Source organism: Heteronotia binoei, chromosome 17 (assembly GCF_032191835.1).
Source record: "Heteronotia binoei isolate CCM8104 ecotype False Entrance Well chromosome 17, APGP_CSIRO_Hbin_v1, whole genome shotgun sequence".
NCBI classification, from domain to species: domain Eukaryota; kingdom Metazoa; phylum Chordata; class Lepidosauria; order Squamata; family Gekkonidae; genus Heteronotia; species Heteronotia binoei.
This window is the reverse complement of record NC_083239.1, coordinates 51,739,602-51,759,218: the sequence shown is the minus strand read 5'-3', so window position 1 is coordinate 51,759,218 and position 19,617 is coordinate 51,739,602. Positions and strand designations below refer to the sequence as shown.

The window sequence follows — 19,617 nt, the reverse complement described above, 5'->3', positions numbered from 1 at the left end:
AGCCGCTGCTGCCCCGTCGGTCAGCTTGGAGAATGCATTTAAAGTTAAAGTTGCTTTCTTTCCACCTCTCTCTTCCCCTATCTATTTGCCTGTTCTCCTTTCCCGCCAGCAGCTTGGAGAATGCATTTAAAGTTAAAGTTGTTTTCTTTCTATCCCTCTCTTCCCCTATCTATTTGCCTGTTTTCCTTTCCCGCCAGCAGCTTGGAGAATGCATTTAAAGTTAAAGTTGTTTTCTTTCTACCCCTCTCTTCCCCTATCTATTTGCCTGTTTTCCTTTCCCGCCAGCAGCTTGGAGAATGCATTTAAAGTTAAAGTTGTTTTCTTTCTACACCTCTCTTCCCCTATCTATTTGCCTGTTCTCCTTTCCCGCCAGCAGCTTGGAGAATGCATTTAAAGTTAAAGTTGCTTTCTTTCTATCCCTCTCTTCCCCTATCTATTTGCCTGTTTTCCTTTCCCGCCAGCAGCTTGGAGAATGCATTTAAAGTTAAAGTTGCTTTCTTTCTACCTCTCTCTTCCCCCATCTATTTGCCTGTTTTCCTTCTTGTCACAGATTGTCTGAGGTTTTGCCTAATGTGGCTTACGCAGAAATCCTCTCACACGTCATAGAATCACAGACCAGCAGGGTTCCCTCTAAGCTGAGTTAGTGTGAGCTAGCTCCCAGATTTTTGGCCTCTGGCTCACACATTTTTCTCTCAGCTCAGGAGAAATGGCCCCAGAGCAAACTAATTTATGCAGTAGCTCGCAACTTTAATGCCAGTAGCTCACAACTTTAACGCCTGCAGCTCACAAAGTAAAAATTTTGAAGAAGAATTGCAGACTTATACCCCGCCCTTCTCTCTGAATCTAGAGACTCAGAGCAGCTTACAATCTCCCACATCTTCTCCCCCCACAACAGACACCCTGTGAGGTGGGTGGGGCTGAGAGGGCTCTCACAGCAGCTGCCCTTTCAAGGACAACCTCTGCCAGAGCTATGGCTGCCCCAAGGCCATTCCAGCAGCTGCAAGTGGAGGAGTGGGGAATCAAAACCTGTGAGGTGGGTGGGGCTGAGAGGGCCTTCACAGCAGCTGTCCTTTCAAGGACAACCTCTGCCAGAGCTATGGCTGCCCCAAGGCCATTCCAGCAGCTGCAAGTGGAGGAGTGGGTAATCAAAACCTGTGAGGTGGGTGGGGCTGAGAGGGCTCTCAAGCAGCTGCCCTTTCAAGGACAACCTCTGCCGGAGCTCTGGCTGACCCAAGGCCATTCCAACAGCTGTGAGTGGGGAATCGAACCCGGTTCTCCTGGATAAGAGTCTGCACACTTAACCACTACACCAAACCGGGTCTCAAGACTCAGCAGCTTAGAGGGAAGATTGGTCACCAGGGGTCATTTTGTAGAAAAATAGGTGGTGGAGCTCATCCAGTGATTGTTCTGCAGCTGCACCTACTATTCAATGGACAAGGAGGTGGAACTCTCAGAAAGGTCCAGGAGTTGGGCTCCTGTGAGCTCCCACTGAATCTGAGGCCTGCACGTCACGCAAACAGAGAAGATTCCCCCAGTTCAAAATTGCTGATCCAATCCATGAAACGGGAGGACAGACTTCAGACCTGTCTTGGGCTTGGCCCTGACCCAGACAAATGGCCCAATCCCGTCTGATCTCAGAAGCTAAGGAGGGTCACCCCTGGTTGGTATTTGGATTGGAGACCACGGTCCGTATGGAGAGGTAGGCAATGGCGAAACCACCTCTGTTCACCTTGGCCTTGATGGGCCAGGCTAGCCCGATCTCGTCAGATCTCAGAAGCAATGTGCCCTCTAAGCGGTGGAGTCTCGTGATTTTGAACAGAAATTCTACTTCGTGAGCGACTAGCAGGGCTTTTTTTGTAGCCGGCACTCCTTTGCATATAAGGCCACACACACACACCCCAATGTAGCCAATCCTCCTGGCGCTTACAGTAGGCCCTGTATGAAGAGCCCTGTCAGCTCTTGGAGGATTAAAGTTAAAGTTGCTTTCTTTCTACCTCTCTCTTCCCTTATCTCTTTGCCTGCTTTCCTTTCCCGCCAGCAGCTTGGAGAATGGATTTAAAGTTAAAGCTGCTTTCTTTCTACCTCTCTGTTCCCCCACTGGCGTAGCCTAATATGCAAAGGCGTTCCTGCCACAGGAAAAGCCCTGGCTACTAACATTAAAGGTGTGAGCTACTGGCATTAAAAGTTGCGAGCCACTGCAGGAATGAGATCCAAGCGGGCAGCCGTGTTGGTCTGAAGCAGTTGAACAAAGCAGGAGTCAAGTGGCACCTTTAAGGCCAACCCGTTTTTATTGAGAACGTCAGCTTTCATGTGCTCTTAAGCACACGTCATCGGACGAGGAATCCAGCACAGTGAGCAAAGCCAAACCTTGGATCTGAGCTACTCAGGTCTGCTCAATTTGTTAATTTGACTATTCTGTCATTGTGCCATTTGACATTCGAAGCCCCTGCCTACCAGACAGTTTGACTTCGCTGTCATTGGTTCTCAAATCTGTACCATGCTGCATTCTGGGCCACTGCCTATCGGCTATGTATGGCTCTGCTCAGCTCGGTATGGCTTTGCTCACTGTGCTGGATTCCTTGTCCGATGAAGTGTGCTTAAGAGCGCACACGAAAGCTGACGTTCTAAATAAAAACTGGTTGGTCTTAAAGGTGCCACTTGACTCCTGCTTTGTTCAACCGCAGGAATTAAGTTTGTTCCGGGGCCATTTTTCGTGAGCTAAGACAAAAACGAGTAAGCCGAAGGCGAAAAATCTGTGAGATAGCTCACACTAACTCAGCGTAGAGGGAACATTACCCGTGGGTCAGCTATGACTTGGCGCTTTCCACCACCGTTGCTGGAGTTTAAAGCAATGGGAAACAACTGCAGAAACAGCCCGACGGGAAGGGATCAAAGCGTAAAACCAAAGCGTAAAACCAAAGTTGTGGTCGCATGCAGATTTCTCCCTCCCCCCCCCACTGCTCATTAAGGCCAAATTATACGTCTGGAGTTGGGGTTGCGAAATTCGATCAGCCCGAGCAGGTCAGCCTGGCAAAGAGCGAGGAAGACGTCTCCCCATATTTCCTTGCTTCTCTTTTGCTGGGGCCAACGGAGCCAGTCTCATTTGTGGGGATGTGTGGTAAAGACAGCTTGCCGCCGTGCTCAAAGTGTCGCGCTCGGGTGTGGAAGACCGAGGCCGAAAGGCCAGGAAGTTCTCATGCGTCTCCCTCTCTCGTACCTCGTGATAGTCCCTCTCTCATAACCTAGCCTACCTCGCAGGGCTGTTGTGAGAATGAACAGGGACCAGTCGACGGTCAGCAAGCTGGGTCCTCATTTGACCAACCTCGGAAGGATGGAATGCTGAGTCAACCTCGAGCCGGCTACCTGAAAACCCAGCTTCCGCCGGGGATCGAACTTGGGTCGCGAGCAGAGCTTAGGACTGCAGTACAGCAGCTTTAACACTCCGCGCCACGGGGCTTAAGGAGAGAGAGCTTTAATTAAGCAATTTTATCTGCTGATCTCACTTCTGGCTTGCCCCACCTTCCGAGAGGGCTGGGCGGAGTTCGCACAGGGAGCTGGGGGGAGGGGAGGGAATGGAAAAAGCCGCAGTCTTGCCTGCACCTTCCTTGCGCTGGAAATCCCCGGAAAAGGCCAGCGCATCGTGCCTGGGCCTTGGCAGAGCTCACTGTTCTGTCGCTCAAAGCATCAGTTTCACAAATCAAGCTCGTTCCCGGGTTCCAAAGATATATCCGCAGCAACTAGGGTTGCCAAGTCAAATTCAAGAAATATCTGGGGACTTCGGGGGTTGGGCCAGGAGTCTTTGGGGGTGGAGCCAGGAGCAAGGGTGTGACAAGCATCATTGCACTCTAACAGGAGTTCCGGCCATCATGTTTCAAGGGACCGCACAACTTTAAAATGCCTTCCTTCCACAGGAAATAATGAAGGATAGGGGCACCTTCTTTGGGGGCTCATAGAATTGGACTCCCTGGTCCAATCTTTTTAAAACTTAGGAGGTATTTTGGGGAGAGGCTCTGGATGCTGTGCAGAAAATTTGGTGCCTCTACGTCAAAAAAACAGTCCCCCCCAGAGCCCCAGGTATTCGCGGATCAATTCTCCATTATTTTCTATGGGAATAAGTCTCCATAGGGAATAACAGAGTTCCCAGCAGACATTTCCCTCCCCTTCTCCCGCTTTCTGATGACCCTGAAGCGGGGGGGACGGCCTCCAAACCGGGGGGATCCCCTGCCCCCACCTGGGGATTGACAACCCTAACAGCAGTTGAGAGTGCAGAGGGAAAGGGGGCAGCTATGCAGAGGATGTGGCCCTCTGCACATGCCCAGTGGACCAATCCCAGATCTGACCGGGCTCATTCATGCGGCTTGCTTCTCCATAGCAGTTGGTTTCCCCACCCAGTGTCTCTGGGACAGGCATACTTGCGCAGTTGCTCCGCATCCTATCCTTAAACCAGAAAAAAGCCCAGTGTTCCTTCCAAAATGACCCAAATGAAAGTCTTTACGCCATGGATTACTTCCCGTAGGTCCGCCCCGGTCACAAATTCCCGACGCTTTGCTCCACAGGCCAGGTCCTGCGCACCTTTTATAGGCGTTAGGGTGCCTTGCTAGCCACAAGGGAGTCTGATCTTTAGGCAAAAAGAGACAGTGGAAATTGCAGCTCTTCTACGGCCCGCTGGAGGGTTCAAAACCAGTCTGCGCAGCACATGGAACAGCTGGCCATGTGCGTCCTTGGGAGTTAACGCGCGTGCATTTTGTCGCGTTAGAGAAGAGGATCCAACATCCCCCCACTCTGGTGTCAAACTTATGGCCCATGGGCCACACCCGGCCCACCCAGGGCTTTAATCAGGCCCATGGGCTCTTTTCTCCCCTCCCCTTACTCCTCCTGTCCTCACCCTAGAATGCCAAAGTTCCCAGCTCCTTCTGCCTTGCCTTTGCCAGCTTCAACAGGAAGAAGAAGACGACGGCAGATTTATACCCTGCCCTTCTCTCTGAATCAGAGACTCAGAACGGCTTACAAACTCCTATATCTTCTCTCCCCACAACAGACACCCTGTGAGGTGGGTGGGGCTGAGAGGGCTCTCACAGCAACTGCCCTTTCATGGACAACTCCTGTGAGAGTTTCGGCTGACCCAAGGCCATTCCAGCAGGTGCAAGTGGAGGAGTGGGGAATCCAACCCGGTTCTCCCCTTACTCCTCCTGTCCTCACCCTAGAATGCCAAAGTTCCCAGCTCCTTCTGCCTTGCCTTTGCCAGCTTCAACAGGAAGAAGAAGACGACGGCAGATTTATACCCTGCCCTTCTCTCTGAATCAGAGACTCAGAACGGCTTACAAACTCCTATATCTTCTCTCCCCACAACAGACACCCTGTGAGGTGGGTGGGGCTGAGAGGGCTCTCACAGCAACTGCCCTTTCATGGACAACTCCTGTGAGAGTTTCGGCTGACCCAAGGCCATTCCAGCAGGTGCAAGTGGAGGAGTGGGGAATCCAACCCGGTTCTCCCAGATAAGAGTCCGCGCACTTCACCACTACACCAAACTGGCTCTCTGGGCATGCAAAGCTGCAAAGAAAATGCAAAATGGGTTTTCCATAAAGGTCTCCATGCCCAGATAGACTACTGGGAGCAGTCTATCTGGGCCCAGAGACTTTAATGGAAAATCCATTCCATGTTTTCCTTGCAACTTTGTCTGTGCTGCAACGCATTACAATGGAGTGGAGCTCAAGTAGTTTTACTTTCCAACGTTTGTACAGCCACTTGAAGCTCAGATTTCCTGGAGTTGTCTCCTTGCAAATAAAGGGCCGATGTTTTGAGCCAGCTTGTCTCTGCTGAATGGACCTGAGAACTGGTGCCCAGTGAGTACTCTGACCTGGGAACTCACAGCCAAAAGGGAATATTACACTAGAGAGCCGTTGCCAATCTGAGTAGACTTTAGGAGGGGGGCGGGGCTTGCAACACCCAGCCATTTCATGTTTCCCTAGGCTCAGAGATTTTTATATTTTTAGCTTCTGCTGTGATCCTTGTGCTTTTACTTGAGGTTTTCTTTTTAAAATTGCATTGTCAAATCCCACTACTCCCCCACCTTTTCTATTTGAAACAAAATTACGTCAGAGCTTTAAGCACGTTTGTGTTTTAAGTTAAAAAAAACCCCTCAATATCTCTAATTGGGTTTGTCTGTATCTTTTGAAAATTTGTATCTCGGCTACCTAGAGTTACATCTTACGGCATGCATGGGCCGGCCTAGAGGCTCCAAGGAAAGTGATAAACCTCAAAGAGTGGCAAATCCTTGCAAGTCACCCGACACGGGGCTCTTTTTCTAGCAGGAGCTCCTCTGCATATTAGGCCACGCCCCCTGATGGACCCAATCCTCCTGGAGCTTACAGTAGGCCCTGTGCGAAAAGCTCTCTAAGCTCTTGGAGGATTGGCTACGTCGGGGACGTGGCCTAATATGCAGAGGAGCTCCTGCTAGAAAAAGAGCCCTGTGTGACGGTGACCAGCAAAATTATAACAAGGTGTTCCAAAAGGCACAAATCAGAACAAAACAGAGACAGCAAGCCACAGAGAGCAGAGACCAGAAAACCAGGGCTGTGGGAGTAACAGATCTTCCTTCCTGGGTGTATTTCACAACGGGGGGAGTCATGGCTCAGCCCAGCTCAGAGAACTTTCCGGACTGCGAGGAAGAGAAATGGGTCGCTGGTTCACGGCCAGCCCCAGGTTCCAAAGCAGGCAAAACCCAGGCCAGCTTAACACAGACCTCAGCAGACAAGTTATCAGGGCCTGTTTGGGGAGATCCGATCTCAGAACGTTGACTGGGTGTGTCTGTTCAAAGCAAAGCACCCCCAAGGTGGGAAGCTTTTTACAGTGTGCCCAAAGGACCAGGAAGCGAGAGCGGATTCTGCCAGCCTGGCAAACAAAAAGTACAGGCTGTGTGACACAGGTGGAAAGACTTTACTGCGAAGCAGAGACAGGGGAGTTTGGGGGAGGAAGACGACAATAGACAATGCTTGGACAGAACCGAGGCAGTTCCAAGACACACTTCCACCACCACCCCCAAAAAAACCCCCCAAGCCCTGGGGGATTAGTTTGAGTCACGATGTATCAGGTGAAAAAAACCCAGGACCAGTTCTGGAGTGCAAAACTCGATGAGAGAACACATCAAAGAAGAGAGTGCTCCTGAGCACGTGCAAAGTGTTTCTTCCTTATCTAGCGTGCCTGGTAGGAGCCTTGTTTTTTTTCCTCTTGTTTGAAACCTCAGGGCACACAGGCCAAAAGATCCAGGCAGAAAAAGGGATAGGGGTTTAAAGGAAACCTGCCAGCTAGAGTTACGGAGGGATGGAGCAGATCTGAACAGGACAAGAAGGGGGCCAAAGAGTGTGTGCGTGGGGGGGGGGAGAAATGGAGAAGAGGAGGCAAAGAGGGGAGCCTCGGTCCTTTACCTCCCCCCCCCACAACAGACACCCTGTAAGGTTGGTGGGGCTGAAAGAGTTCTCACAGCAGCTGCCCTTTCAAGGACAACTCTGCGAGAGCTATGGCTGACTCAAGGCCATTCCAGCAGCTGCAAGTGGAGGAGTGGGCAATCCAACCCAGTTCTCTCAGATAAGAGTCTGCGCATTTAACCACCACACCAAACTGGCTCTCACAGCAGCTGCCCTTTGAAGGACAACTCTGTGATAGCTATGGCTGACCCAAGGCCATTCCAGCAGCTGCAAGTGGAGGAGTGGGGAATCCAACCTTGTTCTCCCAGATAAGAGTCCGCACACTTAACCACTACACCAAACTGGCTCTCACAGCAGCTGCACTTTCAAGGGCAACTCCTGCCAGAGCTATGGCTGACCCAAGGCCATTCCAGCAGGTGCAGGTGGAGGAGTGGGGAATCCAACCCGGTTCTCCCAGATAAGAGTCCGCGCACTTAACCACTACACCAAACTGGCTCTCACAGCAGCTGACCTTTCAAGGGCAACTCCTGCGAGAGCTCTGGCTGACCCAGGGCCATTCCAGCAGCTGCAAGTGGAGGAGTGGGGAATCCAACCCGGTTCTCCCAGATAAGAGTCTGCGCACTTAACCACCACACCAAACTAACAGAAAGTGCACAATAGTATCATCCCGAAACCATCGCCCCACCCCCACCCCGGTCCGTGGAAATATTGTCTTCCACAAAACTGATCCCTGGTGCCCAAAAGGTTGGAGACTGCCACTTTAAGCACCTCCTGCAGACCCCCATGTGGGACCCTATCATCACAAGTCCAATTAATTAGAATCAGAGAATCACACACATGCTGCTCCGTCTCTCCGCCCCCGGAATGAGGGATGCCTGGACCGACGGGGCAAAGATCAATAAATCATTAAATAGTCAGTTAGCGCAGCAGTCTGACTGACGGACAGGCCAAGACGCAGCATCTGCTCCAGCTGCCCCCAGGGAGAAGGGAATGCAAGCAACGTCCAGTTGGTTCCCGCCTCGTCTCCGCCCCCTCTCTCTCCAGCGCACCTGAGGCCCTCTCCGGAGGGGGAAAAAAGCCAGCTCTGATGCCAGACTGCCGCTTTCCTCTCATCCCCCCCACTCCTGGCATCATCACCACAAGAAGACTGGCGGCTTTGGAGAGAAAGCGTACAGTAATCTGGGGTAGGATGAGACGAACTTTCAGGTTTCACTGAGAGCTTCCTCAGGGCATTCCACCGCACCGTAAAGCGTTCTGTGAAATGGGGACGCTCGCAGATGGACACACTGGTTTCAGTTCAATGCTGACCCCCAAGGACTTGGCTGTGCCTTGGATAAGAACGTAAGAGAAGCCATGTTTGATCAGGCCAGTGGCCCATCCAGTCCAACACTCTGTACATAAGAACATAAGAGAAGCCATGCTAGATAAGGCCAATGGCCTATCCAGTCCAACATTCTCTGTCACATAAGAACATAAGAGAAGCCTTGTCGGATCAGGCCAGTGGCCCATCCAGTCCAACATTCTGTGTCACATAAGAACATAAGAGAAGCCATGTTGGATCAGGCCAGTGGCCCATCCAGTCCAACATTCTGTGTTACATAAGAACATAAGAGAAGCCATGTTGGATCAGGCCAATGGCCCATCCAGTCCAACATTCTGTGTCACATAAGAACATAAGAGAAGCCATGTTGGATCAGGCCAGTGGCCCATCCAGTCCAACATTCTGTGTCACATAAGAACATAAGAGAAGCCATGTCGGAACAGGCCAATGGCCCATCCAGTCCAACATTCTTTGTCACATAAGAACATAAGGGAAGCCATGTTGGATCAGGCCAGTGGCCCATCCAGTCCAACATTCTGTGTTACATAAGAACATAAGAGAAGCCATGTTGGATCAGGCCAATAGCCCATCCAGTCCAACATTCTTTGTCACATAAGAACATAAGGGAAGCCATGTTGGATCAGGCCAGTGGCCCATCCAGTCCAACATTCTGTGTCACATAAGAACATAAGAGAAGCCATGTTGGATCAGGCCAGAGGCCCATCCAGTCCATCACTCTGTGTCACACAGTGGCCAAAAAAACCAGGTGCCAACAGGAGGTCAACTGGCTGGGCCAGAACTCCAGAAGCCCTCCCACTGCTGCCCACCCCCCAAGCATCAAGAATATAGAGCATCCCTGCCCTAGATATAAGAACATAAGAGAAGCCATGTTGTATCAGGTCAATCCAGTCCAACACTCTGTGTCACACAGTAGCCAGAAAAACCAGGCGTCCTCAGGAGGTCCACCAGCTGGGCCAGAACTCCAGAAGCCCTCCCACTGTTGCCCCCCCAAAGCACTAAGAATACAGAACATCCCTGCCTCAGACATAAGAACATAAGAGAAGCCATGTTGGATCAGGCCAATGGCCCCTCCAATCCAACACTCTGTGTCACACAGTGGTCAAACAGGTGCCATCAGGAGGTCCACCAGTGGAGCCAGGACACTAGATCAGCGTTCCCTCTAAGCTGAGTTATTGTGAGCTAGCTCACCGTTTTTTAGCCTCCGGTTCACACGTTTGCGTCTTAGCTCAGGAAAAATGGCCCCAGACCAAGCTCATTGATGCAGCTGCTCACAACTTTAATGCCAGGAGCTCACAAAGTAGAATTTTTGCTCACAAGACTCCACAGCTTAGAGTATTGCGCCAGATCCCCCATCTTTTTGAGCCTGCGGGCAGCCCTGGTGGGCATGCGCACAAAATGGGTGCTGCGGGAGGCGGAGCCAGACACAAAACGGCTGCCCCAGCTGACCTTCAACCCCATCGTGAAGATCCTTGTGCTGTGGTGGCCGCTGCCGTCCCAGCAAAAAACTGCACAGCCAATCAAATCCCGAGGGGCCAATCAGAAGCCTCACCTGGCCCCGCCTACTCTCCAACAACACTTGGAGAGCCCAGAAAAGATATCAGCAGGCATCATGTCAGAGACCCTTGATCTCGTTTGGTTAGTGGTTAAGTGTGCGGACTCTTATCTGGGAGAACGAGGTTTGATTCCCCACTCCTTCACTGGCACCTGCTGGAATGGCCTTGGGTCAGCCAGAGCTCTCGTAGGAGTTGTCCTTGAAAGGGCAGCTGCCGTAAGAGCTCTCTCATCCGCAGCCACCTCACAGGATGTCTGTTATGTGTGGAAGGGGAAAATAAAGGAGACTGTGACCGCTCTGAGACTCAGAGTATAGGGCGGGATATAAATCCAATATCATCATCTTCTTCTTCTGATGGAAGAGGATTTCTGGCACCAGGAACCCAACAGCCTTTGAACAGGAGATGCCCCCAGAGTCTGCCCCCCCAAGACCTGCGGTGGTTGTGCATTCCTGAGCAAGGCAGGGGGTTGGACTAGATGACCTCTAAGACCCCTTTGGCATGCCCAGCCAGTAAGCCATGACCACTCCCTGTGCCTCTGGGCATGTGCAGAAGGTGCAATTCCTCGGCGGCCTGGAGGCTCCCACTGCTGCTGCTCTCTTCTCACCCACCAAGACAAGACGGACGAGGTGTGTGTGTGTGTGTGTCTCTTACCGGCCAGGCAAAATCAAAGCGAACCACCATCTTGTGGGCAGAGTCGGGGCCTTTCCGGTGACCGGTCGAGAAGACGTTGCCTCCGAGGACGGGCGTGGCGGCAGCGCCGAGCACACAGGGTCCTCCCGGGAGAACCCGCAGCTGGTATTCCTTCAGACAGGCCCGGAAGAAAGTCCGGCACTGGTCCGTCCTGGGGCATGGCGGCTCCAGGGCTCCTCGGCAGCACCGCCCGTCCGCCAGCACCCCCTTCTCATTGCGGACAAAACGGATCTGCAGCTCGAAGGTGCCAGCGGCGTCCAGGCCCTGCAGAGGCACGGTGGGGAGAGGGTGACGCAGAGTCCGAGAGACGCACACCGAAAGTCCAACTGGACTCTTCCCGCCCTCCCACCGCCCCCCCCGAAGGACAGCATGGAATTGCCCCCTGGCTGGAGCAGACTCAGCACCCATTCAGCAGGATTGGCTGTCCCAAGACAGTGTGGTGTAGTGGTTGCAGGAGAGGTGGTGCGGTCCCCTCCCAAGCGAGTGTGGGGTAGCGGTTAAAGAGCGTGGTGTAGCGGTTGGAGGAGGTGTGGTGTCATGGTTAAAGAGCGGAGGGGCTCTAATCTGGAGAACCAGGTTCGATTCCCCGCACCTTCTCCACGTGCAGCCAGCTGGGTGACCGTGGGCCAATCACAGATCTCTCAGGGTTTTCTCAGCCCCCTAAATAAGTCTCGCTCGCCACAAAAGAGCTAGAACTTAAAGCTGATGGACCATCTTTGGATCTCCTGCCTATATTACACGCCATGCCATATGATAATTAATTAAGAGGCTGCGAGGGGCAGCAAATGAAAGGCCGGTGTCCCCTCTCTGTCCTACATCACAGCTAGGCAGGAATACCTTTTAGCATACCTTTCTTGTGATGCTGGGATCTAGCCCTGCTCTATCCACTTAAAAGGTAAAGGTAGTCCCCTGTGCAAGCACCAGTCGCAACGTTTTCACGGCAGACTTTTTACAGGGTGGTTTGCCATTGCCTTCCCCAGTCATCTACACTTTCCCCCCAGGAAGCTGGGGCTCATTTGACCGACCTTGGAAGGCTGTCAACCTGGAGCCGGCTACCTGAATCCAGCTTCCACTAGGACTGAACTCAGGGCGTGAGCAGAGGGTTTCGACTACAGTACTGCAGCTTTACCACTCTGCGCCACGGGGGTCTTGCTCTACCCACCTACCCCAATATTATTGATCACTGGAAACACATACACATCTATTTGTAAAGGTTCTACTTATTTCCCCCCTGACATGTCTGGATTTGAACCCAAGACCACGCACTCTGGAAGTTCGAAAAGTCTCCCAAGTCTGGCTGTGGATGAGCTAACTAATCAGAATACGGCCCATGACCTATCCTGTGTACCAGGGCTCCAACAGCACGGGTGCGTGTCAAGTCCGTCACGGGAGCCTCTGAGCCTGTGCAGAGTGCACACACCAGTCATGGTAGCCAACGCACATCTGACATCAGAGGGGAGGGCTTCAGATTCAGAAGGTGATAACGTGGCCCACCCCCATCCACTTGTGTTTCTCTGTGTTATGTTTTTGTGCCTCTGAACATGTGCAGAGAGAGGTTCCTTCGCTGGCCAGCCCAAACTGCACAAGCTTCACAGATGGGGTTGTGCTAACTGGAAGAAGACCGCAGATTTATAGGTAAATAGAAGCATAGTGTAGAAGAAGAAGAGGAGAAGAAGGAGAAGAAAGATTTATAGGTAAATAGAAGTGTAGCATAGAAGAAGACTGTAGATTTATGGGTAAATAGAAGCATAGCGTAGAAAAAGACTGTAGATTTATAGGTAAATAGAAGCATAGTGTAAAAGAAGAAGAGGAGGAAGAGGAGAAGAAGGAGGAGGAGAAGAAAGATTTATAGGTAAATAGAAGTGTAGCATAGAAGAAGACTGTAGATTTATGGGTAAATAGAAGCATAGCGTAGAAAAAGACTGTAGATTTATAGGTAAATAGAAGCATAGTGGAGAAGAAGAAGAAGAGAAGAAGGAGGAGAAGAAAGATTTATAGGTAAATAGAAGCGTAGCGTAGAAGAATAGGAGGAGACGAAGAAGAGGAGGAGGAGAAGGAGAAGAAAGATTTTTAGGAAATTGAAGCATAGCGTAGAAGAAGAGGAGGAGGAGGAGAAGAAAGATTTATAGGTAAATAGAAGCATAGCGTAGAAGAAGAAGAGGAGAAGGAGAAGAAGAAGAGGAGGAGGAGAAGAAAGATGTATAGGTAAATTGAAGCATAGCGTGGCCTGGAGGGGGGGGTCAATTCCTCTCACCCACTCCGCCCTCTCTTCCCTCCTGGTTCAGGAAGGTGGACTGGCTGCCCCCCCCACCCCCATCCCAGAAAATCCACCTTCCCCAGGGTGGCGGCCCAGGGCGTTGGTGGAATGATCTAATGGAAGCTCTCACCCCTGCTCTGCCCTTCGGCCGAAGTTTGCCAGTTCTCAGGGAGTTCTCCGCCTGCTTTCTCTCTCGCCTGCGCCAGATGTGACGCTTCAAGGGTATGGCTGCCAAGTCCCAGGGTCCATAGAGGAGCCCGGACCACCTACCCGGCCAGACCTCCCCCTTCTGCAAACCTGAGGGGGTCCAAAATCGACACTTGGCAGTGGGGAACCCAAATAAAAATGGGAGATTTTAACAACACGATGAAACCCACATCCTAGCGGGAAACGCCGGGCAAGACAAAACAAAGGCCCGGAACTGGGGGAAATGCCACGGGGCACCCCTCCCTTGAACTATCAGGGGGCCCCAATCCACCCAGGAAACTTTTCTGCATCAGATCTGGAGGGGGGCGGGTTGCTTGTCTTTCTGCACAGGAAAATTCCCAGCCGGGTTGGAATTCCCATGGATCCCAGCTTCTCCCTCTCTCTTTCCCCCACTGGGCCTTTCCAAACCCGCCTCCTGAGCGCACAACCTGCCTTCTTCCACCTTGCCCCTAAGGAAGACCAACTCTGGGCAAAAAGCTTCCCAAACCGGCTGCCTGGGAAACAGCCTCTGGAACTGGGGCGCTCATGAACTCCCTGCCTGCAGCTACCTCTGGGGTGGAGCCCAGCGAGTTCTTCACAGCAGGGGAGGTGCGGTTATGGGGGGGGGGGACAGGGGCTTCTTAGCACGGCGCCCTCCATGGACAAGACAGGGACACCCTAAATCCCTCCAGGGGGGTGCTGGAGCATGCCCCCTTTCGCTCCCCCAGTTTGAACCTGGGGGGGCACCCCAGAAAAGCCCCTGCAGGCCTGTAGCCACAGGGGGGGCCTGTGAGGGCATTGCTCCCCCCGAATTCCAAGCTCGCCCCCCTGACTTTTGGGGAGCCGTCCAAGGTGTAGCCGTTTGTCATGAGCAGCAGCCCAAGCCGGGAGAGCCGAATAGGGCACAGTGCACTGAAGCAGGTGGAGAGGTGGGAGACAGAGAAAGCTATGGGGGATGGACTGGGGGAGGGGGAGTTGGAAAGAATCTCCCAGCTTGCACGCAACGTGCCATCCCTTCTTGTTTTAGGGGTGGGTCCCCGAAGTTTTAGGGTTGGCTGCCACTTTGAGAAGGGGCAAGCCGCACAGTGGATGAGAAAGGGCGCCCCCGGACTTTTAAAAAGAGCCCCGTGGCGGAGAGTGTTAAAGCTGCAGTACTGTAGTCCTAAGCTCTGCTCACGACCTGCGTTCGATCCCTGGCGGAAGCTGGGTTTTCAGGTAGCCGGCTCGAGGTTGACTCAGCCTTCCATCCTTCCGAGGTCGGTCGACTGAGTCCCCAGCTTGCTGGGGGGAAAGTGGAGACGACTGGGGAAGGCAATGGCAACTTTCGTTTCCCAGCAGGCTAAGCAATTTAGGCACACATCCCATTCGGTTAAGAGCCCCGCGGTGCAGAGTGTTAAAGCTGCAGTACTGCAGTCCTAAGCTCTGCTCACAACCTGAGTTCGATCCCCGGCGGAAGCTGGGTTTAGGTAGCCAGCTCCAGGTTGACTCAGCCTTCCATCCTTCCGAGGTGGGTAAAAGGAGTCCCCAGCTTGCTGGGGGGAAAGTGTATGACCAGGGAAGGCAAGGGTAAACCACCCCGTAAAAAGTCTGCCATGAATGCACAGGGGACCTTTCCCTTTCCTTTCCTGACTTTTAAAATCCTGGCGATGGCCCCGAGCCCCTGTCTCTCTAGCAAGGGGGAGGGAGGGAGGCGTGGTGCAGGGGCTGCAGCCGCAGGGAGCTGTGAGCCCCCCCCCCGCATCATCTGTTCAAAACGCTAGCTACGCTTTTCTCGTGGCTTGAGAATACAACAGAAGCCCCAACATTTCATTCCTGCAACGCCCCTAAAACTAAACAGGAGTCAAGTGGCAACCTTTAAGACCAACCTAGTTTTATTCAGAACAGTCAGCTTTCGTGCGCTCTCTTAAGCACACTTCATCCGACTCCGGTGCAGTGAGCAGAGCCCCACACAGCTGGTAGGCAGCGGCTCAGAAGGCAAACTGGTACAAATTTAAGGTCCAACGACAGTATAGCAAAATTATCCGGTTTAGCAATGCAAAATGGTACAAATTCAAGATTCAATGACAGAACAGTCGAATTAACAACCTGAGCAAACCTTTGAGCTGAGTAGCATGGGCATGCAAAAAGCAATACCACCGTAAGATCTCAAAATGTGAGAATGTCTGTTAATGACTATATTGCAGGGGTGGCCAAGGGTAGTTCTTCAGAGGTTTTTTTTTTGCCTACAACTCCCATCAGCCCCAGCCATTGGCCATGCTGGCTGGGGGTGATGGGAGTTGTAGGCAAAAAACACATCTGGAGAGCTACCGCGGGCCACCCCTGCATATATTGCATTAAGCCTGGGCCAAAAGGTCTTTACATCTCAGAAGATTTCCCATCTTAGAGAGCGCACGAAAGCGTACGTTCTGAATAAAACTAAGCTGGTCTTAAAGGTGCCACTTCACTCCTATTTTGTCCTTCGACTTCACACCCACACGGCTGCCAACTTGCCCCTAAAACTGACGCCGCGTTGCTTATTTCAACCGGGAAGCAAATGGACACGAATGTTAATTTTTGCAAAAGTTGTCCTTGCACCTTTTCCCCCACCCCACTCCTGTATTTTTGGGGGGGAACATTTTCTTATAAAGAAAAAGAGACGATGGCCCCAGAGCTTGGGGGGAAGGCGTCTTTGTCTGCTGGCCCCCCACGTTTTCAGAGCCGGCCCGCCACTGCATGGAGGCAAAGGCGAGCGGCGCGTCCCCCCAGCCGACCTCACCTGGAGTCGCGGGTGCAGCAGCAGCAGCAGCAGGAGTAGCGCGGGGACCCAGCGCGGCGCGCCCAGCCTCATTGTCTCGCCCGCTGGGCGTCCAGGGAGCCGGAAGGGCGGGCAGCGCCCGGCGGCCACCTGCAGCCCAGCTCCAGCCAGAGCTCCAGCCCGTAGCCGCTCCGCGCTCCCTCTGCCCGCCGCTCCCGCCAGCCCCAGCCCGGCCTCGCTCCTGCACGCCGGGGGAGTGGCCGCCCGCGCCCCGCTGCCAATGAGCGCCGGGCGGGCGGAGCGAGGCGAGGCCCGGCCGGCAGGGGGCGCTGCCGCCGCACCAGCCTCTCCCTGCAGCCGGACCGGATTCCTCCAGTGGCCGCGCGTTCCGCAGGCCGCCCGCAGCCCCCCCCCTCCAGCGCTTCAGCAGCCCAGTTGGGGTTGCCAATCCCCCGGCGGTTGAACAAAGCAGGAGTCAAGTGGCACCTTTAAGCCCAACCCGTTTTTATTGAGAACGTCAGTTTTCCTGCGCTCTCTGAAGCAAAGTTAACTCGTGGGTATTCAATGAAATTGCTGAGCAGTCAGGTTAAAAAGGAAGTCATTCTTCACCCAAAGGGTGATGATTAACATGTGGAATTCACTGCCGCAGGAGGTGGTGGCGGCTACAAGCATACACAGCTTCAAGTGTATATATGCATGTGTATATATGTATGTATATATGTGTGTGTGTGTACACACACACACATATATTGGCCACTGTGTGACCCAGAGTGTTGGACTGGATGGGCCATTGGCCTGCTCCAACATGGATTCTCTAATGTTCTTCTGTGAAGAAGAAGAAGAAGAAGAAGAAGAAGAAGAAGAAGAAGAAGAAGAAGAAGAAGAAGAAGAAGAAGAAGAAGAAGAAGAAGAAGATATTGGATTTATATCCCGCCCTCCACTCCGAAGAGTCTCAGAGCGGCTCACAATCTCCTTTACCTTCCTCCCCCACAACAGACACCCTGTGAGGTGGGTGGGGCTGGAGAGGGCTCTCACAGCAGCTGCCCTTTCAAGGACAACTCCTGCGAGAGCCATGACTGACCCAAGGCCATGCCAGCAGGTGCAAGTGGAGGAGTGGGGAATCAAACCTGGTTTTCCCAGATAAGAGTCTGCACACTTAACCACTACACCAAACCAAGCATAGACAGCTTCAAGTGTATATATGCATGTGTATATATGTATGTATATATGTGTGTGTGTGTACACACACACACATATATTGGCCACTGTGTGACCCAGAGTGTTGGACTGGATGGGCTTTTGGCCTGATCCAACATGGCTTCTCTTATGTTCTTCTGTGACACAGAGTGTTGGACTGGATGTTCCATTGGCCTGATCCAACATGGATTCTCTAATGTTCTTCTGTGACCCAGAGTGTTGGACTGGATGGGCCTTTGGCCTGATCCAACATGGCTTCTCTTATGTTCTTCTTTGACAGAGTGTTGGACTGGATGGGCCATTGACCTGATCCAACATGGCTTCTCTTATATTCTTCTGTGACAGAGTGTTGGACTGGATGGGCCTTTGGCCTGATCCAACATGGCTTCTCTTATATTCTTCTGTGACACAGAGTGTTGGACTGGATGGGCCTTTGGCTTCTCTTATGTTCTTCTGTGACACAGAGTGTTGGACTGGATGTTCCATTGGCCTGATCCAACATGGATTCTCTAATGTTCTTCTGTGACAGAGTGTTGGACTGGATGGGCCTTTGGCCTGATCCAACATGGCTTCTCTTATATTCTTCTGTGACACAGAGTGTTGGACTGGATGGGCCATTGACCTGATCCAACATGGCTTCTCTTATATTCTTCTGTGACACAGAGTGTTGGACTGGATGGGCCTTTGGCCTGATCCAACATGGTTTCTCTTATGTTCTTCTGTGACACAGAGTGCTGGACTGGATGGGCCTTTGGCCTGATCCAACAGGGCTTCTCTTATGTTCTTATGTGACACAGAGTGTTGGACTGGATGGGGCCACTGGCCTGATCCAACATGGATTCTCTTATGTTCTTCTGTGACACTGAGTGCTGGACTGGATGGGCCATTGGCCTGATCCAACCTGGCTTCTCTTATGTTCTTCTGTGACACAGAGTGTTGGACTGGATGGGCCACTGGCCTGATCCAACATGGCTTCCCTTATGTTCTTCTGTGACACAGAGTGTTGGACTGGATGGGCCATTGGCCTGATCCAGCATGGCTTCTCTTATGTTCTTATGTTCACTTCATCAGGCGAGGAATCCAGCGCAGTGAACAAAGTCACACAGAGCTGAGCAGAGCCATACATACACTGCCTACCAGCTATGTATGGCTCTGCTCAGCTCTCTGTGGCTTTGCTCACTGTGCCGGATTCCTCATCGGATGAAGTATGCTTAAGAGCGCCTGAAACGTTCTCAATAATAATTGATTGGGCTTAAAGGTGCCACTTGACTCCTGCTTTGGTCAACCTCTTCAGACCAACACGGCTGCCTGCTTGGATCTTAAAATTACAAATAACTAGGGTCGCCAATCCCCAGGTGGGGGCAGGGGATCCCCTAGCTTGGAGGCCTTCCCCCACCTTCAGGGTCATCAGAAAGCGGGGGGCGGAGGGGAATGTCTGCTGGGCACCCCAGTATTCCCTATGGAGACGGATTCCCATAGGGGTATAACGGAAAATTGATCCGTGGGTATCTGGGGCCTGAGGGGAGGCAGTTTTTTGGGGTAGAGGCACCAAATTTGCAGCATAGCATCCAGTGCCTCTCCCCAAAACACCCTCCAAATTTCAAAAAGATTGGACCAGGGGGCCCAATTCTATGATCCCCCTATCCTTATTTCCAAATGGAGGGAAGGCATTTAAAAGGTGTGCGGTCCCTTTAAATGTGATGGCTAGAATTCCCTTTGGAGTTCAGTGATGCTTGCCACACCCTTGCTCCTGGCTCCACCCCCAAAGTCCCCAGATAGTTCTTGACTTGGGTTTGAAATATCAAAACTCTGATCAAGGTTGTTATTGGTGGTTCCTTCATGAAGTCTCCAGTATGTCCGGAGAGGGTTTTGGCCAGCAATGAAATGGAAAGGCTTTGCACAGGCTTTTAGTAAAAGAAACTGGCTTACTCCATTGTGTACAACAAACAAGAGGAAGACATTAGCAATACTGATGAAGTGACAACACAAAACGCATCTGTTATTGTCATTAGTTACTTGGATGCTACTAAATCACCATGGGCTCTGTTAAAATTTGTTTAATTGCTTTTGATGGTTGTCCCTGTGGATTTTTGTATCAAAGAGATTTGTAAATCTAAAAGGAGTTTTATATTTTAAAAGTATGTAAATTCGAAAGTAATTATACTGTATATTAAAAAGCATATTAAAAATTATACTGTGGATTAAAAAGTCTATTTACATCACAGTTATGCTGT

General features: G+C 51.9%; 1 protein-coding gene across 1 annotated transcript in view; it reads right to left on the bottom strand.

Annotated features, from left to right (window-relative positions):
• LOC132585893 (protein jagged-1b-like) overlaps positions 1 to 19,617 on the bottom strand; it is a 47,373-nt gene that overhangs the window by 26,957 nt on the left and 799 nt on the right. Inside the window, exons 2-3 of the mRNA XM_060257769.1 lie at positions 16,208 to 16,537; positions 10,971 to 11,273 (exon numbers count right to left, since the gene is read on the bottom strand). Coding sequence (XP_060113752.1) covers positions 10,971 to 11,273; positions 16,208 to 16,537 — 633 coding nt within the window. The remainder of the gene's footprint in view (positions 1 to 10,970; positions 11,274 to 16,207; positions 16,538 to 19,617) is intronic.